Genomic DNA, 22,994 nt, shown 5'->3' with positions numbered 1-22,994 from the left:
GCTGGTTAGGACAAAAACTCTGATTAAAATTAACCTTTTATCGTGTGTCGTGGCGTTGTGTCTGGATAGGACACACTCTTATCGGCTCTTCTGATTGGCCTTTATGGAGACCACGATCAAACTATATAAAGCTATTACCGGCCTATAACGATCGGCGCCCGATCAATTGGAGCACTCTCACGCCAGCGTGCTGCCGGCTCTGTCTGACTAGTGACTGTGTGACGGCTCATTGCAGATAAATTCACACACCCCATCTCAAAGCACGATCCCTTGGACTTAAACTTACTCTGCACGCATGTGCCCCCATTGTCATCGTAAGATCAACATGGATTCGTTTTATCAAACCTACCTTGCTCATTTCATCTCACATTTTGAGTTCATGTGTTTTGCTACCATGTTGCATATTTTTTCCTTTTTGCAGGGTGGGGTGCCTATTTTACGTATGCCACTTTGATTGGATGTAACATGTCTACTGCGGTCTCTCATCTCTGTTGTAGGATCACAACTAAAGGATTTGCACTTCAGTTTAACATTACGTCTCAAAAGGGCTTTGAATCGTTAGTATTTCCATTTTTACCATCACAGCCTTTCACGTTAAAACATTCTCTTTTAGTCTGGCTGCTTGTCCTAATTGAGCAATGGTGTTAGAAAAACACTCCCTTCTCGGGCTCCAGGCTCTCTGTCTGGGTCTGTATGTGTGGCTGCAGCTCTGATCCTCCTCATCAGCCCCTGGCTGGATCTGCTGCCTTCTGATGAAAGCACAAGCGCATCCAGAGAGCAGCAGAAGCCAAAGCGAGACTGTGATCCCTACTCTCCCCCACCTCCTGCCTTCCTCAAGTGAGATCAGTGATAGGGAGTGCCTTTTTGATCTTGCTAGCTCATGCTCCTCTCTACCATATCCCCCTGACAAAGCCTTCTCTCTCCTACTGGTTTTCTTTTCAGCGTCAAGCACTTTCAGTTGCAGCATGTGGCTGTGCTCCAGACTCGTCAGATTTGCTTGTCGTTACTGAAGAATGTCAAAGATTTATCGGGAGTTAATTAAATTACACTGTGCCGTAATGGAAATGGAGTGGAGGAGAGATGATGGGTTTTATTTTGGCAGCTTTTTAGAAGAGATTGTTTGTCGTCACACAGAGAGAAGATAAACCTGCACCACTAAAAGGTATATTAGGGCCACCCAGCCTATTGTGAAGTCTTTCTTTTAGCTGCTGTTATCTTCTGTTAAATCCAGTGGAGCCTGCTGCCAAAAAAACTCTCAAGCCAAATTCCAATGGACTGTATGTGTAAACAGGAAATGTGTCTTAAACAGGATATCGGGACCCTGTCTTTTGAAATAGTGAGGATAATATTTTTTTCTTTTAATTTTAAGCAGATTATACTACTACTACTACTGTCTGGGTAAATAATATTCATTCATTTGTGTCTCGCATCTTGTATTTCTTTTGTCTTACCTATAAACTAACTGTTTTTCAGATTGTGTTGATGTTGTCTGGTGATTGAGTGATGACTTAGCCGGGGTGTGAAGATTATTATTTAAATGATGACATGCACAGAAGCCATGGAATCAACTGAGTGATTAAGAGGCCATTTTCTATGTTAATGACATTAGCTAGCTCTGAGATAATAGCAGCTAAGTGCTGAGACCCAGCAGCTGCACTCAGAACCAGACATGAGCTGTGTCAAACACTCCTCACACTGCTCTGCTGAACTGAACTGCTGGATTTATTAGTGTACTAAAAAAAAACTAGCCTATTTCTTGGAATAAATGCAACAAGAAGCTTATAATGCAAGTTATTGTGTGAAGAATTTTCTGCTCAGTTTTCAAAGCTAGTGAGCTGACAACCTAGGCAGCATTTTTTAGGCATTTTAGGTGCAAAGACTATTACGCTTGTGAACTGAGAACCACTTTTTTATTTACCAGGTCCCTTAAAAAAAAAAAAAAAAAAATATATATATATATATATATATATTATTTTATTTTTTAAAGTGTGACAATGTGTAGGTAGAAAAACATATTACATGGTTTGGTGAAATCAGTGGTGAGTTTTTATTTTAATTATTTTAGTATTTTTATTTTAAATATATCGATAGGATCTTGTATTGAATTGCATTTAATGCCTCTAAAATTTCTTTAAAGTCATAAGTCTTTAAAAGGTTTTTTGCAGGTATACCTGTTGTAAAAAATTATTTAAAATAATTACATAGATCATTTCCCCCCAAATATTCATCTCTCAGAGTACTAAAATCAATCATTATGAACTGTTTAAAGGTTTAATTTTTTGGTAAGGATATTGCCAGATTGGGCTTTAGACCACATAGCAACTTGATAGGATTTAGACCAGAGTTATAGTTTTGTATATATAGGTCTGACTATTGTCTGTCATTGTCATCACAGATAACCCATATTTTTTTTTAGCTGCGATCAACCTGGCATGCCTCCTCAAACCATTTCATGGTTGTAGAAAGATTTTGCCACTGTAATTGGATTGGCTGTTTCTAAAGAGGCTTCTGTCGCTGATGGCACAGATGCGGTGGAGTGATGCTTTCTCTTTATGTGTGCCCTCCGGTTATGCATTTTTAAGGCGTGTAATGGGCAACGGACTGCAAAGCAAGGGAAGTACAAGATGATATTTACAGAACACTTGCTCTGTTAAAACGTTTGGCTGTGCTACTTAGCATGATTGTTTCAAATGAGAGTGTCCAATGCTAATGTTACTTTGCATTTATATAAACAGAAGCACCCGTAAACATAGTAAACAACACAAGAAATGCCGCCTAGTTTCTCAGGATGCATCTGAGATGTCTTCCAGAAGAAGAAGAACCTACAGCAGGGTCTTAATCACAAGATATGAGGAACCACTGCCGAAAGAGAGAAATGGACTGCAGGAAATGTGTGCGGCCCCCAGTTCTCCTTCCTGGCATCATAAATAACCTCACCATTGATCGGCTGTAGTCTGTGATTCTCCACAGCCATTCTCTCCACATTCATCAGCCCTGCGTCTGATGTGTTTGCGGGCTACTTAATCCACCGATTACTCAGTTGGCCTTTGCTCAGTGTCTACAACTTTACTTCTGTGTGATTTGTTGGATACCCAGAATAGAGCATGTTATGGTGCTCATCTTTAATAAATCTAAAGTTATTCAATATTGGACAGCCCTGAAGTCATACAGGATCTCAAATTCAGACTTCAAGAATTTTATGCTCCAAAAGATCAAAAGTGCTGAATATGGAATAAAAAATAGTTAAGATCCTCTAGCGAAACAATTTCATCCTAGTTTTTCAGTCTTTGAGGATGATCAGTGTGTTTCTACAGTGTGAGAATTTGTGTGAGGCAACAACACGAGTATATAAGAAAACAAACAGAGACGGCAGTATAACACTTTCTCTGGTTTTTAATCATACTTTTTTTTTTTATATATATAAATGTCTGTGAGACTAAAAAGAAAATGGATTTATGAGGTTTAACAGAAATTGGTAATCAGGTCAGATGGTGATAATAAAAGATTTAGTCCTCCTTTTGTTTTTGTCTCCCCTTCTTCCAGATCAGACCGTCGGGCATCCATTCATTCTTTTGAATCAGTTGAAGTGAATTTGGACAGATGAATCCAGATAGTGCTCTGGGGCACTGAAGAGCTCCCATTGTCTTCACACAGTGTTGTACCAAGGCTTTGACAGTAGACATGTTGATACACTGTTCCCTTTATCTGGCCAGGTTGGGGCCATTTATTTTGTGACTGCTTCTGAATTTAAAGGGCTTGCAATTTTCCATTATCTGTGAGAGGCTAGTGTTTGTTCCTCAGTCTATGAATCTTCTGTTTCAGAAAACCTGTAGTGGTGAGGGACATGCCTCCCTTAGGTCTTGGTTCTTTTTTTTTTACTGGATTGACAACAAAAGTGGCTATTCATTTTTTAATAGATTTTCACAATTTTAAATAAATATTTCACAAATTTAAATAGATATAGTTTTATTAAAGAAGTCCATGCAAAACACATTTTTGAAAGCATTTTTCTTTTATTGAAAGTTTTGAAGGCAACCGCAGTTTTCTGCATTCTTATTTGGTTTTTATACAGGCAGATGGGGTTCCTATGAGGTACACTATTTGATTCAATCATGACTTAGAGGGGTTTCTGTGATAAATTGGGCCTTTTGGCTAATCCTATCAGATTAGCATTTGCATACCAGCATACATTATTCATTTAGTGTCTAACTCTCCAATTAGTCGAAGTCAGGTTTTCCTCTGGAGAGGATTTAACATCTGTGCGACCCCGTAAATTCTGCAGAAGATTTGAGCTAATCAGCCTCAGCCTCCTCAGCTCCTCTGAGGTGTGTTTACTGGTTTTGCCTTTCATTCTCCTTCACTCTCTCTTGCTCTGTCTTGACCTGTCCTGGGCACCATGCTCTAGTGGGATTTTCCTCTCTGTGAGCGAGACAAAGGATCAGAGCGCTGACAAAATGCCACTGCCATGCCTGTCAATGAGGGCAGCGCCCTCTCACATCCTCACTTGGCTCGGTATTGACCCTTTGCCAGGTTCTTTTTGAAGGTATTTTTCTAAACGGTGCCCTCATACCTGGATTCTACGCCCATATCATCCTAGCTAGGACTCAGTTCAATCGGTTGAAAGCCGTCTGGCCATTTATATGGTTTGTTGTTTGCTTACATCTTTGATGCATGCAGTAGATACAGCAGATTCTCTGATGGCTGCCTGGCTACGTCTCGTCACAGTCTAGACTCAATGCTTCTCCCGCTGACTCGCTGTCTGATTCTGTGCTTGCCTTCTTCCTGACTGACTGTCTTTTTGAGTCGCTGCTTCAAGGCTTACTTGACAGATTGTTTGACTCTTTGACTTCTTCAGTCATGTTTTTGAAGTGAATCATTGGCTGGATTGATCTGTGCTCCTCGTGCCCCTATGGGGAGCGATACTCCCTTTCCCGGTCTCACTTTTTCTTGCTTCTCAGACACAACAATCTACAGAGCCCAGGAAGTCACCTGTAGGAAATTTATAAACCGTACTCACAAATTCTTCAATTGTTCCCTCGGTTTAACAAATCGTGCCAAAATGAATTTGTAATGTACTTGTAACATAATAAAGTACACTTTAATATCACTAATTAAGCATGTAATTAGTCCATACACAGATATTCTTAAATTATGTTAAGTCTACTTGAAGTTGGTCCAATTTAGTACACAAAAGTACATTAAATACACTTAAAATTATGCTTTATTACAATTTACTTACAACTAAAATATACTTAGTACAACATTAGTTGTTTCAAAATAGCACACTTCCAGTTAACTAATCATTAACACACTTTAATAATTAGTCTGGCTGCAAGTACACTTAGTATATATATATTTTTTTTTCCACCAGGGTTGTCATGGAAATGCTTGATGTATATTTTATATTGATGTTTTACCGTAGCACTTCAAGTAAAAGTGCTAGGGTAAAATGTATTTTGTATTGAAAGTAGAGATGCACCGATGTCTGCCAATAATTTGTATCAGACGATAAAATCTGTTATTTTCACTATCAGCCATCCTGTCAATCAGAAGGGTGCGGAAAAACATGTCGGACTGCAACCTGTACTGTGTGAAATCAGTCTCTTGTATTGAATTTAGGGCAAGTTAATGCGACAATAACACATTAACAGTTAAAAAATAGCAACGTTTAAACAGGCTCTATTTGACCCAATGAATCACCTGTAGTTCAAGCCAGGGTTGCCAGATCTGTGGTTTTTCCCTACATCAAACATTATTTGTAGCACGCCTCTCATCCAATAATCGCAAAGAGCTTTGTGTTTTGTTACTTCTGATAAGAAACTAAGTCTCAGCTTTAAAATAATATCCATTTTATCACCAAATTCCAACAATAAATGGTGTTTTGACGCTCTTAAATGTGACGTGACGGATCGCTGTAGCACCTCAGTTCAAGCTGCAGCACGACAATCATGCATCTCAAAAAACATGCATGATTACCAGAAGGTATGTTGAAAGATAGAGTACGACTTACCGAAATCCGTATTGTCTCATGTAATCACTTAATCTGTGTTTCATCCACAGAAAAATGTCAATAAAACAGCTTGTGTCACAACAATGTCACTTAATGTTGCATTTACCTCAGGAAAGTTATCCAGTGTTCAGTCTGTTTGTTGGCTATAAAAAACACTAGAGAGGAGCTTATTCAATATTTACTGTTAAGTATATATGTATGTTTGAATAAATTTGCCAAGAAAAGTGCTTATGTGCAACTGAGTTGTATAAATAGTTTTTATTTGAGTGTAATTATTATATCTGAAAATAAATCACGCTTGAATATAATACCAGTTAAACCTCTGATATTAAAGTGTACCGAATGAAAGGGTTCCCTTAATAGTTTGCAGCATTATTTGGGAGAGTTTTTTTTATTCCTTAAGAAAAATGAAACTATCGGTATCGGCATCGGCAGATATCATTTTGAATAATCGGCTATCGGCATCGGCATCGGCATCGGCAGATATCATTTTGAATAATCGGCTATCAGTATCGGCATCGGTATCGGCATCGGCAGATATCATTTTGAATAATCGGCTATCGCTATCGGCATCGGCATCGGCATCGGCAGATATCATTTTGAATAATCGGCTATCAGTATCGGCATCGGTATCGGCATCGGCAGATATCATTTTGAATAATCGGCTATCGGTATCAGAGGAGAAATTTAGTATCGTTGCATCCCTAAAGTACAACAACCCCTGTCTATAAAAATTTAGAGTATTAGAATATCACAAATAAATAGATGGACAAGATTATGACGCACATAATTCTTAATAAATCGTTGTCTATTTCACCCTGTCCCCAAATTGTAGCCTAGAATTTAGGTGTTGGTAGTTTTAAAAAAATGTGGGCACGGATTATGAATTTCTGGGTACGGATTGAAAAACGGATTGAAGGTCCGGTTTACAAATCTGAGCGAACGGATTAGAAATCCATGGGTACAGATTATTAATTTGTGGGAGCGATTTGTTAATCTGAGGGAACAATTTAAGAATCTGTGAGTATGGTTTTTAAACTGAGGAGACAAATTGCAAAACTGTGGCGCCGGATTTACAGGTCTTGTTTTATTTTCTCCTACAGGTGACTTCCCGGGCTCCGTAACAATCTTCCCCCAAGACTTCATTTCTCTTGGTTTTTCTTTTATCTATTTTGATAAATTTTCTTCTCATCCTTTCCCTCTTTTTCATTGAGGGTTTATTTTTTTGTTGATCTAGTTTATTAGTGGATGCTTTCGCTGTTTCGCTAAGACATATCCTAGGAGGGCGGTGCACCTCTGGCGGAAAGGATAATTCATTATTCCCTGTGTGTGTATCCGTTCCTGAGGGATGAGTGTTCAGGAATGACAGCTCTTTGTAACCTGGTTTCTTCCCCTAGGTGTTTATTCATGTCTGCCACTCTTCATAGCGGTCTTTCCTTCTCTTATTTGGTTTTCATTGAAAAAGGCACATTTTTGAGTGCTTGTGCTGAATGAGACAGGTGGTGCTCTGATCTTTCCATGTAGTCATCACTAGAATCTTAATGCAAAGAGAGCAACAGCCACATAAACATAGCCTGGGGTTGAGGCGCGCACTCTGAGCAACAGATTTGCTCAAACCCCCGCTATGACACCACACAGCCAAAAGCGATATATACCTTTGGGCAGTAAGCAGTCAGGAGACTAAAGGGAGGTGTGATTAGCATGAAGAAAGAGTGACCTATTCATTTGAGCTGAATGTAGCTAAACAGGGTGGGAAAAATGCATACTATAGTACTTTAAAGGCCAGAGTGTGTTTTTAATGCTTAGTGGGTTCAGAACAAACTGAACTTCTGGTCTCAAAAACGGTGGAGAGAGAGAGAAGTTACTGAAGCATCTATTTTAAGAGAACACTATCTGCCCCAAAAGCAGGTTACTGCCTACCAGAATGTCTAGTATCGAGTCCTTCCAGGGGACATATTCAGTATAATCTGAGAATACAAATTGAGAACTATAAATTGCCCACTTTTTTGGGGGATATGATATTTTAGTGGTGCTTGCCAAGGCCGGGTGATTTATTTTTATTTTTTAAGTCATGGTTTTTGTTATGATGGAAATATTAATTGAATTTAGTAAACATTTTGTCGTCTCATATTCATTCATTTTTGGACTAAAATTGTATCTAATTTTAATCCACAAAAATGACATTTTAGTTAATTGAACTGCAAAATAAAACGCATATTCCTACACATAATTTAGGGATGTTCATTTCATATTAATTCCTGACAGACAACTAGGGGTGGGCGATATACCGGTAGACACGATTAACAGGTAGAAACTTGTCAACCGGTAGAGATCTATCGTCTCTATCACGGTTACGCTCACATGACGTTGCTGTGCTACGCAGTCACGAACGCTTATCATCTGCATACGTTTTTAAGTATTGCGGTTTAAAAATAAGCGATTTTAAACCGTTTAGGTATACCGATACTAATTTCACTATATGCACATGCTTTCTGAGAGACGCGCACACATGAAGCCGAGAACTGAACTGAGTGCTTTTTGCAGAACTAATTGGGGTTAAATACACATAGGCTACTTATGTGTCAAAGTGACCATGCCTTTGCAAGTCAACATAGTCATTTGTCTTAAAGGGGTCATATAATGCCATTTTTGTACAAGCTAATATGATTATTTAGGGTCTAAATTAAAAGTTTGTAATATACTTTAATTAAAAATTCTCATTAGTATTGTATGAAAACACTCATTTTACCTGGTCAAAAACAGCTCTGTTTTCAGCACGCCGTTTAAGTGCATGTGTCTTTAAATGATAATGAGCTTTGCTCACCCCGCCCCTCTGTTCTGTGGGCGTTTTGACACAACAACACACGTGGATTGTTGCCTTGACAACAGTTGAGGGTATATTTTGAAGAATGGCAGCGGGAGTCTCTGAGGACACTGTGCAACCGTATCAATTTGAACCGGAGTCGGAAAACAGGACGTTTCTGAATGGTTGGTTAACGTAATGTCACTTTGATCTATCTTTGTGTAGCAGGGTAGAGTAGTGAGATACGAACGCTGTGTGTTTACTGATGTATACGTTAGTTCATTGACAGATTGATGTTACAGCTAATGGTCATGAAAAACTTTTTTTTGGTAAATGTAGGCTTGTCCGTGATGCGTAACGTTTTCTATGCAGTGTTGGGTACAACTGTCAGGACTGAAGCACTTAAATTTTACTGATCTGTTTAACCAGTCTGTGAGACTATGACAGTCATTAGGCACATAAACAAAACATACTCAAACAGGAGCTAATACCTTTTTCAATGTTCTCGTTTATAAAGCAGTCTGGTGAAATAATTCGCGCAAACATGAAAGCATTGACGTTGATCGTGGTGAATATTCCCTTCGAAAATAAAACTCAGCCACTGTGTCTTCAGCGGTTTGGATTTAGGAACATCAAAATGACTGCTGTGTTCCTATTACACCCAAGAACAGAACACCACAATCGCTTAGACGCCATTCTGCTCCAGCGTATCAACAATGCGGACTATGATGACAGCTCGCTCACGAGCGAGGGCGGGTCTGTGTTGAAACGCTGCTGTCAATCAACAATCGTGGGAAGGGCGTCCGACCGTGTGACGTCACAAGGTTGAACGGCTTGATTTGAGACGGGAAAACGTATAAGAAGATTAAAAAAAAACACTGGATGGATTTTTATCATTTTATGATGGTTGTGTACAGGCACTGCCAACACACATTTCAGTACAACCAACTTGTAAAAGTGCATGTACCATTATATGACCCCTTTAAGTGAATGTAAACAGAAAACGCACAAGTATATTGGATCAATGAAGTCGGCCTTAAAGTGACAGCATCCAAATTTACCTGCTGTTGTTATTAATGTTAACCAAACAACAAAAAAGAGAAAATCTTTTGACTGAATCACTTTTGTAACTTTAATAAGACTATTTAATTTACACAGTGAAGACAATGCAGTGTTTTTTAATACATTTGATTACTTTATACAATTGATGTAGTATTAGTATTACTTATTTCTATCTAGTGCTTGAAGTTTTTCAGGTAGGCCTATTTCATTTGTGTCTTTTTTCAATTGTAGTTTGTTTTTCTATATGCTTATAATTAGTTTATTTGTTATTTCTTTATCACTGTTTACTTGTCTTCAGTAAGCTTGAGGTTTTTTCACTTTGGCTAGTAGGCCTATGAGTTTTTTTGTGATATTGAAAATAGTGACAAGAATTAAATTTCAATGGTATCAACATTTTTTTTATATCATTAAAACCTTTTTTAAAGCAAAAATAACTATATCCTGATATATCTATATATCTAGGCTATATCTATATCTTGAAATAATATTACTCGTATGGTGATATAAGATTTTGGTCATATCGCCCATCCCTACCAACAACTAACGCTCATTAACTGTTAACTGCAAGATTGTGTTAAATTAGAATTAAATGAAATGAGAATGGATACTTATTGACTTAAAGCTCTCATTAAGGGCTTGTTTTAAAAGTGGCATCATGACTGCAAGAGTTTCATCTGGCTTGTGTTCTAAGGATGGTTATCTCCATTGTGCTGGCTTTAATGTGACAAATAGGCCTCCATTGTACCACATTACACAAGAAACAGTGCTGCTAGTGGTGCGTTCACAATAGGGGTTGTGATTCCTGCTGAATAATAGCTTGTAATATCTCTGGTTTACAGCCCCCTTCATCTCCTGAATCATTACTAGTATGGAACACAACGCACTATTCGCCTTAAGTGTGTTGCAAACACAGCTACCAGTATTTGTGGAGTTTATTTCCACCGCTGTCTCCATAGAAATGCGAACCCATGCACATAATTGAATTATATCTGCATGAATTAAACATGATACATGATTCATTGACATTTGGTGGGTAGAAATAAACAATGACAAAGTTGTTATTGTTTTGTCCCTGTTTGTGTGGTTGTATTGGTTTCACTCTGCTCAAGTCAATTATATTAGACAAATTCTCATTACAAGGAACGTTTATGCATGAATTCTCTGAAACAAATAAGGAGCAGAAGCCAGCACTGTGTCATACTAGCATCAGTGTTACTAATGGTAATGATTGTGCAATGAGAGAAGGATCCAGTCTGCTTTAGAGACCCTAAGGACAGAAGGAATGGTAGGTTCGTAGGCTGGTAAGTGAACAGTGATCATGCCAGTGGCAATCCGTCAGAGACTCGTTGGCTTATCTGAACCAAGCCTGGGTCTGGGGATCCAAATCACAGTGTGCGATAACTGTTTGCTTAATCACTGGTACAGGAAGAAGGAAATGAGCTGACTGTCAATAGGCTCCAGGAAATTAAATATGCTCCACACGCTGCAGAAATGAGATGGTGTCACAGTTCTCCATGCCTGTGAAGTGACAGTGTTTTAATGCTGTTAAATATGGAAATATTTCCATTGGTTTGCAGTTTGCATAAATACATTTCCATTTGTGTTTATTCCTTTTTTTACAGTCAGGTTGAAATCTTAATCTTAATAAAACAATCTGACGTTCTTTATTTGTCTCCCTCTTTTCCAGTTTCTGTGTCTGAAGAACATCCGGACATTCCTGAAAGTGTGCCATGATAAGTTCGGCCTGAGGAACAGCGAGCTGTTTGATCCCTTCGATCTGTTTGACGTGAGGGACTTTGGGAAGGTGAGAAGCAGTGGTTTTGCTGAGCATGCAGGCTGTCTGGGACTATTAATCATTTTACACCATCACGTCTCCGCAGCTGAATGACATTAATGTGTGCACTTTTATGAGAGATTAACCCAAAAGTGGGGCTTTGTTCCACTTCTTACAACTCTCTCACACACAATCCATTAATGCCGGGGATAACATAAAAGTGTGTGCAATGCTTAATCGGCCCTGTGTGTATTTCTTCCCCCTAGTCTTATCTCCTCCACTGTGCATTTGAATATTCACATGCACATTTGATCACACACCTCGGGGTCACAAGTGTGCCTGTGTGTGCCAGTGCATATCTGTGGTGCTATCCATATGGTGTTAGTGTGTGTGTGTGTGTGTGTGTGTGTGTGTGTGTGTGTGTGTGTGTGTGTGTGTGTGTGTGTGTATGCATTTTTCCAAGGATTTCAACAGTACTTGTTTGATGTGACTGATGATTTTATTGATTTAGTGGTAAGTTGTGTTGGAAGGATCTCGTAACTATTCACAGTACCATCTAGCCCAGCTATTTAGCCTGTTGGGAATCCCTGGACCTCAGTTTAAAAAAAAACCTTTGAAGTAGGCATATGTGAATCAATGAAAATTGCAGGCAGGCATCCCCCATTATGGTTTTTGCTGTATTCCTGCTCGATTTCATAGTGTCCCAGCTATTTCCACATCCTTAAAAGGCATCTTACGGATTTCTTACTGTCGATAGCTCTGTCAGAGCTTTCTCTCGTGCATAAGTGCCCTTATGCTGACTTTGCTCTGACGGTCATCCAAGTATTGGAGAAAATGTGATGTCCTTAAGAACAACTGAACCCTGATCCTTATATCACTATGGCAGTTTAGTCAATTCACTAACCTCCATGATAGAATCTCATTGTTAATTCTGTTTCTTCATGCTAAGTCAGCTTGATGTCTACCGTTTATATTGGAGATGGGTTCTTCTTCATTATAAGTATGGTTTTAATAGTGAAATATTAGTATAGAATATTAGTGGGAAAATGTGCTAATTACTAGAAGTAAAGAGAAGACAAGCCTCTTAATATTGATCATTTGAGTTGCATGAATTGTTTGGACTTCATGGAGTATTTACAGGTGCAAAGCACTTGTTCAACCATTGAAACATTTTGTTCCGGTTAACTACCGCTCAGCAAGCGTGTCTGGACATTTCCAGTGTGTGCAGTCAGAAAAGAAAGGAGCGGCAAGACGGAGAGAGCGGTTTGAAGTCTCAAAGGGAGGGGCCTAGACAGCGAGATTAAGCCTTTGCCAGACTGTGAGCTTTAATGGATAATGTGGAAGACGGTGAGTGAGAGTCAATGAGTGCACGGAAAACAATATTAAAACCCTCGACCAGTCGGAATCAATCACATACACCCTCCACATGTCAATGTGTGAATTGCGTTTGCTTCGACTCGACGGTGACGGGCTTGTCCCATCATTGATTCTCCATTAAGGGCAAGCAGCGCATTATAATATATTGAAGTAGGCAGCTTGATGTCATTGCGCCATACATGCAAATCGTCCACCTCCTTTTAAATGAAGAGAAACGAAAGCTTCTCGAGCTTTAGAGCTGAAGGATAGAAAGCATTTTTAATCTTTCAGTAACACATACATTGTTGAACTTTCACCTCGGGCAGTGATATATCTCCCTGGCCTGTCAAGCTCAGGGTGTCTTTAATTGGAGTGGAGAGTCCTTTGTGTCCTTGGAGTTGGTGGGATGGTTGACGCCTTTTTAGGGATGGCGATTTGTTGTCGACCGATATAGATTAAATTTTTTTGATTTGCTGATGTCTTAAATTAGAAATAAATAATTTGAAAATGAATAAAAAAAAAAATCTGTAAAATAAACAGACTTCGTTCACATATCGCGTCTAAAAACGAGTGAAAGGTGCGGCTGCGCCACTGTCTCCTTCTTTCCAAAGCGCTTGCGCTCCCGTGGCGTCTATCGTTGCTGCTATGCAACCATGAACGACGGCGAGGAAGTTTCAGTAATGGATTTCCACCACCGAAAACTTAAATGCTTACTGTAGCACTGATACAAGATTTATTTACAGAGAAAAACAAAAACAAACATAGTGTTTGGGTGCACCCCATCCTTCATGTTGACTGAGCTTTCAATGTTGTTATGGAGAGGGTAAAGCTGATTGGTTGGTTCTTGTCATATGACCTGCTCTATTATAAGCGTGCAAAAGACGCAATATGTGAACAGCTCCTTATACTTTAGATGTCAACTTCTTAATTTTGGAATGCAATTACAGTATGTTCACAAATAAAGAAACTGTAAAAAAAAAGAAAAAAAAAAAGGAAGTAAACACTGTAACCAACAGGGCATCAAATTATTTTTTTCCAATAAAGACAAGGAAGCACTAATTTTACATACAGCACATAGTAAAAATGGCATTAATATGACAGTGGCCAGCTGGATAAAGTTTGAAATCAAGGGTTTAAAGTTTGTTGATTGTGCATCTCCAGTGAAACTTAAATCTGCTCCTGTCCCCATTTAATTTGCACAGACCGACCATGATGCACAGAATACACACGTGTTTTTGCAAGCTACAAATGCACACTTCAGAAGATCTCACAGTTGGATTCGACAAAGTCTGCAAGGTTTTAGAAATGAAATGTTTATTAGATATTCAAATATTAATAAACAAAGATATTCAAGCGCTGTGTGCTCAGTCGTTCTCAGCACCATCAAAATAAAAGTCCCGCTTCCGACACATCGGTCAAGTAAAAAAATGTATCGGCTGTTGCCGATAATTAAAAAATGCCAGACTTCAGCTGATATACCGGCCAACCACTAATGACGATATGTGGTGTTGTCTGTTTTCAGTGTTGTCATTCTAATGCTTGATCCCTCCTAATCCTAACAGTGCATTGAATTACTCGTTTCCTGATTTGTTTATGAAGGGAGCACAAATCTGTCTGTTTAGTGTGAATATTTCGTATCTGCATGCTCTCTATTCATCAGCACGTCGTTAAATTTACCTGGGTGGAGCAGCTAAGGAGACACCTGTCCCTCCTGATGCTTTAGGTAATTGCCTCTCTTCCATTTCTCCATCTCACTGCTTTTAGGCCCTTTAAACAGATGGTTCACCCCCACATCTCTTACTAAACTCGCCACAGCGCTCCTGTCAGCACTCTGATGTTTCATGCCCTCCTTTATCCCATCAGCCCATGGGACGCATCCGTACGACAATCACAGATGGACCCAGATTCTCCTTAACGTTCCATATTCATCATTACTCATAAACGCGATGCTCTCTGGGCTTTGCTTTTAATATGGCATTAAAACCGAACTGCTTCTGTCTTTCCCTCCCTAATTGGATCTGAATATGCAGTTGTTATCATTTAAATGAACACCACAATCATTTTGGTTCACATCTTTGTGACAATTAGCGTGATGACACTCCACCTGTTCACAGCCTATTAATTGCTTTGTGATTTTGTAATGTGTGAATCAGACAGGTTGAAGACGATTTTGATTATTTGGCGCTAGATCTCACTCATTTGACCCACCGCAGGCCAGTTCTGACATGGCTGTTCTACAAAATCTTATTGACCTGCTTTCTTTTGTTTAGTGTCGTAATAATTATACCTCGTCTTTATTCAAAGATCTCTCAGTGGGCTCATGTGGGCGTGCTTTAAATTAACAGTCAGTTCATCTGGGGGCAGGATCAGTAAAATAGCTTCTTGATTGACACCACTGGGGCCCTTTGGAGACCTCTGGGAGGTAAATATTTTTTCCATAAGATTAAATAAGAACAAAGGGCGAGCCTTTTTTTTTTTTTTTTTTTATATATTTCAAGTAATTTTTTGTGGCCTGTAAAGAAAAATCAGATTTTTGTTAACATTTCTAGAATTTATCATCATATCATATCATATATAAATACAGAATACCATCATATTAATTTAAAAAAAATATGTGTATGTAATAATTTTGTCATTTTTGTACAATATAAAAAAGCACAGAGCTATTTATTTGACCTGCAAAAAGATTAGAATGATTTATTACATAAAATATCAGCATGTAAAGTTACACTTTCCCTTTTTGTGCAGAAAATGTATTTTGAGTTATTTGTTGACTACCCCTCCCTTTTTCTGTCAATTCTTACTGCAGGTTTCCTCTTTTGTTTCTCAGTATTGTGCTTAAACAATCTACCAAACAAATACTTTTCTTTTGAATGCACAATTACAATTCAGAGACCTATTGTACTTGCTCTCACCATGTGGATAATTTTTCTCTCCTCTCCTCTCCTCTCCTCTCCTCTCCTCTCCTCTCCTCTCCTCTCCTCTCCTCTCCTCTCCTCTCCTCTCCTCTCCTCTCCTCTCCTCTCCTCTCCTCTCCTCTCCTCTCTATATCTTGTCTCAAAAATAGCTGGTTGCCAGGCACTCTGTACTGCAGCAGAGCGCTGCTCAAATAGGGCGTTACAAAGCAAAGTTGCTAAGGAACAATGGTGACATTAAAGAATAGACTCTCTGTAAAGGTTATTGCGGCGGTTTGAATTGCAGTTTGCCATGGAGCCAAGTTGAGGCTGCAGCCGCTGCACTGACACATTTGAGAGTTGGCTGAGGTTTTGTTTGGCTGGCCTGTTTTTATTTTTCATCAGTGGTGAGGTCAGTGCCCCCTTGACCTAAAGAAGTTTGATACATATTGAAAAAAAGAAACATCTGCTAAAGTGCATGTCTTCTGATGTTAAATGTTTAGAAAAGTATAGGGAGGTTGTTTATGTTGCTAGCTAAGAACATGATTCCTTTGCATCCATTTGATATGTTTAAACAGTGAACATTTTCTCTTTAGACAAACCGCTTCAGCTTAGTTTGGGATTAGCCCTAAGTACTTTCAGTAGCAAATTGCTTTTTCGGAAATCAATCTGGTTCTGAAAGTTTCTCTTCCATCTCCAAAGGCATCCTGTTGTGAATTAAATTATGTTGAGACAATACATTTTATAGGCTGTTTGCCACTGTTGTGGGAAGCCATTCCACCCAACTTAGATCATTAAAGTGAATGCAAGGAGCTCTCCTCCTCACACAAGTGACATGTGCCTCTGTATCCCTGTCACATGCCTTTCCCCAGCGACTCCTGTCCATCAGGAGCAAGGCTGCATGTTTTAACATAAAGCTGCCAACACAATCAATTATTCATTCAAAACGCCTCACTCTTGATGATAATTCTCCTGCTATGAATAATTGAAGGGAAGTACCTGCTTCACTTTGGACCCTTGCCACTCTCTCCCTCAAAATGCCTCATTAGCTCTTACCTCGTTGTGGTACCTGCTGAAACAGGTGGTTGTCAGCCGTCATTCGTCTACTGACAGCCATACTAATCGACTGTGGTATTCTTTTGTTCTCTCTCGTAACAATTCACATTCCCATGATGAGTTCAGCTAAAGTTTACCAAAGATGTATCTCAGGATATACCATTAACGGTAGACCTGCACGATTAATCGTTAAAAGATTGCGATCTCGATTCAAACATCCACACGGTCTTATTCTTAAATTAAATGACAATAGTTCGCCTGTGTCTATTAAATCTTTGACAAGTATGATCACAGCGAAACATTAAAATCTGTGTTGCCTCTGCTTCTAATCCAGAGAGAGCAGTTATCATGTATGAATACTTTACAACATGAGTACAACTTTACATGAGTACAACACTTTAGGTATGAAACCGCTTCACAAATAGTATTTTCAGCCACACAGTATCATTATTTCTGTCTTACAATAATTCACATTTTTACAAAGTACTGGGTTAATTGTTTGGATATAAACGCCTGATGTATATGGTAGCGATCAAAATATATTTATTCGTATATAGTACCTGTCAAAAGTTTTGAAACATTATATATATTGTTTGTATTATATTTTACCTTTAATTCTTAATTTATATATATATTTTTAAATGATATATGTTTGATTATAATTGCTTTTTATTTGTCATGTGCTATATTTGTTAATTGAGGATTTGTGAAGAGAGAGGAACACAATCAGGAACTGTTGCAAGTCACACTTGCAAACTTGCAATGCCTTTTTCTCTCCAGTAAAGGCAGGACTACCCCGACTACATCTGTTTTCTACTGTCAGCTATTATGTCAACAATAAGTACAACATCCAATTTTAGTCAGCACCTGAGCTACACACATGTAATAAGCTCCGCTGTGTTTCCAGCACAAAAGCAAAATGGGAGCAATATTTCATAAATCTGCCGAGACTGTTTTTCCAGAATCAGCTCTTCGTTATTCTGGTGATCTTGTTCTCTGACAGGAGGTGATGACAGGCAGCAGCGTTTAATTCTGCAGGAAGGAAAGTGATGAACTGCTGAACGCATTACATGCAGAGACTGAAAGCGCCCTGCACAATAAAATCTACATTGTGGAAATAATTGCAGCTCTTTTGTCTTCCCTTTGAGAGTGTAACTCTGTGGCAGAACCGCACAATGGCCTCTGCCGGGTTTCTGTTTCAACATTCTCTGCACATTGTCTCGCCGCGGAGTCCAAAACGTAGTCAGATGTGGTGCAAAGAGTGAGAGAAAAGGGAAAGTGAGGGAGTTTTTAATGTGCTGGCTGGTCTACGTAAAGCACTTTGGGTGTCTCCGGTGTGCCATGGCAGTAAAGAGGAGTCATCCAGGAAGAGCAGCTTCCCTCCAGGAAGTACTTCCACATTCAGCTCCAGCCGTGAGCAGCTTGCAGAGCACTCTCATTATTTTTCTTTCTCATTCTGTCCTGCTCCGTTTCTCTCGCCCTTTAGTTTGCTGCAAACCTAAAGGAATTCCTCTGACAGACAGGTACAATTTTTTGAGTTCATGAGCATGAATAGATAAACCTTGAAAGTGCATGTAGCGTATTTGTCCTTCTCCATAAATTCCAAAGTATGAGATTCTAAAGCCTAGGTATATGTGGGTAATAAGTTGTGCTCAAGCTGACCTCTCTGCCCTAAAGCCCAACGAAGGTGTAAACAGGAACACTACGATCCATGTTAATCTTTCAAAATGTCTTGTGCAGCGAATAGCCTGGCAATGACCCCACCACAGAGGGATTTCAGAGCTCGGGATGCTATGTATTAAAGTCTCAGAGGTCAGGAGAAAATGCACTTTAGACTTATCCGATGTTGGTACTAAATCAACAAAAGATTCATCATGAGCTGTGATAGGCTGTGCAGTTTCAAGGTCATGAAAAGTGTCTGATCACATGGTGCATCATCTAATTCTGTTAATCCAACCAAACGTATACGCAAAGCCTAGTCCAGATTTGCAGGCAAAATAACAAATACATAGCGATGAATCCGACCATTTAGGAGTTTGCTTTTAACGTTCTCTTTGGTGAAACACTAGCATAGCAACCCTAGAAGTTAAAATAATCAACTTTTGTAAATGTCAGTGGGTGTACATCCTCTGGTGCCCATTAAAAGGCACTGTCTGCTTCTCACTTTCTCTCTTTCCCTCTTGCAGTCGAACTAATCAGGAACTCTGCTGCATAAAGCCTGCTGTGCCACTCTGGGTTTCAGGCTACTAAAAGCCATAAAAGTCGACCACAAGTGGATCTAATGTGCTCTCATATTCCCTATCAAAGACTTGTGATATGTAAATTGGAACTAATGCATTACATGTACATCTATTACTCCTTTGCATGTTTAATATAGGAAGAAGACAGAAGCCTGGGCTCCTTTTTGCAGGAGTCATAGTGCCTCGTAATCTGACATTGTCGGTGTGGGGTTTACCATGAATTTCTCCATGTCTTTTTTTTTTTAGTTATCAACGTTTCTTTTTACTTTATCACAGCATAAGAGTTCAACAGCGACCACCCAATCCCATAAAGCATTGTGACTTCCTGAAGTCCTACACTTTCAAACAACAAGTATAGTGCAACAGTGCCCATCCACTTTTTTAACGGCTGTAGTTCCGAAAGTGTTTTTCTCATTCTTTTTTCCCATAGGGATTAAAAAAACAACAACACACTCTTAAAGAGTTAAAAGCCATGTACCAAGCCAACCAGCTATGATCTGAATCACATCATTATAAACATTGAAGCAAAACATATTTAAAAATTAAACCAAAAGACAACAGGAAAAAGCAACAAATCCACAATGCTAGGTTTCTTTTCCATTCATTTTGAACAGACAGTAGTGCAAATAGCAGCCCACGTACAGCCAGGTAATATTTGCCAACTGATAACTTCATTATAAAAAATAAAAACCCTTTCATATTGTGCTGTATCGTGCATTGAATTTAAACTGTAAACATAGTGTCCCATAGGCCATATTTTTATGGCTGTGGCTGATGTCAAACAAAAGACTCAATAAATTGAAGGCTCTTTTCATGAAAATACTACAAAATAAATAACAACAAGGATTGTTTCAGTTATTTTGGCCTAGGGCTGATGCTAAATAAAAGGCAATACAGAACTAAAAAAACATCTCGCAATGTGAAAATACAAGATAAATAAATAAAAAATTATATGAAAACTGTGCCTTTGGACCAATGTATCGCATTTTGTGATTAACCGTAAGGTCTGTAAGGTCACTATGCACCCCTTAAAAGCTATCCAAGATTTATTCTGTTTAAAAAGAATTCTTCAAATAGGTCAGTTTGTCCACATTATCAGTAGTGTTAAGGCCTGGGTATAGCCTACTTAATTTTCCACGTTCTGCTCTGTTTCGCTCACTGTTGAGTGCGCGAGCCTTTCAAAGTATACTACATTGTCCGTAAGTGCAGAAAGATGCATTCAGCGCGTGCGCACTACTCGCCATTCCTTGGGTTGATGCATAGATAGTCTCCTCTTCTGCTCTTTTTTTTTTTTCTCTTTTGTGGTGGTTAGCAAACAGCATTGCATTACCGATCACGCCTCCTTCTGGATTGTAGTGTAGATCGCCTGTGTTTGCCGATTGACTGCAGGCACATAAAAATCAATTCCTCTATGGATGGAGAAAATGAATGTGATTTTTACTTCTGCAATCTGACTGTTGCACTTTATTGGCTTGTATATGAACATGTATACATATTTGCAATATACTTAAAGGGATAGTTCACCCAAAAATGAAAATTCTGTCATCATTTACTCACCCTCAAGTTGTTCCAAACCTGTATGAATTTCTTTCCTCAGTTAAACACAAAAGAAGATATTTTGAATAAAATTGGTAACTAAACAGTTTCTGGTCCCCATTGTCTTCCATAGTAGGAAAAAAAAATACTATGGAAGTCAATGGGGTCCATCAACTGCTTGGTTTCCTGACATTCATCAGAATATCTTCTTTTGTGTTCACCAGAAGAAAGAAATTCATACAGGTTTGGAACAACTTGAGGGTGAGTAAATGATGACAGAATTTTCATTTTTGGGTGAACTATCCCTTTAAACTATATACAGTATGATATTTTATAGTAGTTTTATATTGCAGCATTATTTTTGATTTGATTGTATAATTCATAGTGCTACATCAGATAGGTTACTATTGTGCTCTGTTCGGGGGAATTTTTGAGGTTTCTCTCAAGCTTTTCTCTTCATAGCACTGGGTAATTTGATATGGATGATAAATGTCTTCTCTTTCTTTTTGACTTATTGAATCTTGAAGATGCCATGCCAGGTGGTGCGAGACCTCATGCTGTGGGTGCTAAACTATGTCCCACCCTCCTCCATTACTGTTCATTTCTCACCCGTAGGTTTGCCCCTGCAAGGTAGCAATAATAACCACTGACTGCTATGCTGTGTTTGTGAAAGCTGGCACAAAGAACCGTGTAAGCATCTGTGTCCCACAGCGCTCTTCACTAACTCTCTCAACTGCATACTCAAGTCCTGTAGGTCAACAGCATTGCTTCACAAGCTCAGAGGAATCTAGTGTTGTTTGATTTTTGTTGTCGTTGCTGTTAGTTTGTTTTTTAATGATCTGTTAAGCTTTGAATTTTGAATATAGATGGACAGATATTATAATTCTGACAGATAAGATAAGCTGATAATTATTTTTATGTTATGGCTGATATTATTTCCAATAAATGACCAATATTCTACATTTAATTGAGAGAATTTATGAAGTACAACATTATAATGTACAATATTTTTTATTTTATATATTTATTTATGAGATCCCTCCACATTGTCGTAGATCAACACAGAAAGGTATCTGATGTCTGCAAAATATCCAAAAAGGTATCTATGCTATTGTCAGAATCCATGGCCTATGCTTTGACAGGAAGCTAGGTGTTGGACTGCAGACCTTCACTTTGTGAGTGGCAAGGCAGAATGGTAGATTTTCCATTCTGTTCATTTCTTTCTGTCCATTTTCAACTGAAAAAGATCTAGAATAATTGGTTGTTAGCAGCTAACTTTTGATTACTGCTGTTTTCTTGTCACACTGTTTTTTCATTTCTTTTTGTTCTTTGGTTGAAGATTACAGGGAGGCAGAGAGAGCAGTGGTACCAGAGACGGAAATATAGACTGTAACACAGATACAACCACACAAAAAGATTACTTTCACAGCTTTAGATTTGGACATGTTATGATTCCCTACTCTTTCATCAAAGAGAGTGGTCTTGGCCAAGGAGGTCTGTGTGCATTGATGCCAATGTATTGAGTAGTGAGGGCCTGACGGTTTGTCTCTGAACTCTCAATTACCTCAGCATGTGAATGAACGGACTGCCTCTTTTTACAGTGTGTGAGCAACATCAAAGACCATTGGAAAGTGGCGGGTGGCCATTGTGCCGCTTGAGGGCCTTGTTGTCGGTCAGAATGCTGGTGTAGCCAGCGGCACTGCAGAGTTTCTTTTCACGACGTCATGAGGGTCTTTTGTGGATGTAATAACCCTTAACAGGACTCTTTAGACCAGTCACTAATTTGTGATACCATTCCTAGTCAAGCATACAGACGCCAACACCCCGTCCAGATGGTCAGCCCAGACTGTTTGCTTTTAAATTATTTGAATCTTATTATTTGAGTCTTAGCTGAATCTGGTAATAATTAAATTATTATTTTTGTAAGGTTTTGTCTAAATGAAACCGAAACATTACCCCAAAAATTAGTTCACTAAATGGCCATCTTGACAATGCCTCTGGGCAGCTGATGTCTTTCCAGCCCTCTTCTGCTTGAATAAGCAAATACTGAAATTTTCTAATTTGTTTGCCAAGTTAACATTTCAATATCAGGCTGGGTCAAAATATACAGATTTTTCCATTCATTTTTTTGTGAAATAAAAAACTTTTTTCTGTTCTGATTCATGAACAGATGAACCCTCTGAGCCTTTAAATTAATTATTCAAAAAGACTCAAACTCAGACTGATTCAAACAACAACTAACAAGTCTTTCACTGAGTGATTT

General features: G+C 38.7%; 1 protein-coding gene across 4 annotated transcripts in view; it reads left to right on the top strand.

Moving 5' to 3' along the window:
* Nucleotides 1-22,994, top strand: part of vav2 (vav 2 guanine nucleotide exchange factor) — a 199,123-nt gene that overhangs the window by 56,253 nt on the left and 119,876 nt on the right. For all 4 annotated transcript variants that reach the window (XM_084386492.1, XM_084386491.1, XM_084386494.1 and 1 more), the window contains exon 2: nt 11,563-11,679. In XM_084386492.1, coding sequence (XP_084242618.1) covers nt 11,563-11,679 — 117 coding nt within the window. The remainder of the gene's footprint in view (nt 1-11,562; nt 11,680-22,994) is intronic.

The sequence above is a fragment of the Rutilus rutilus genome, assembly GCF_951802725.1.
Source record: "Rutilus rutilus genome assembly, chromosome: 18".
Taxonomy (NCBI): Eukaryota; Metazoa; Chordata; class Actinopteri; order Cypriniformes; family Leuciscidae; genus Rutilus; species Rutilus rutilus.
This window is presented reverse-complemented; position numbering and strand designations above follow the sequence as displayed.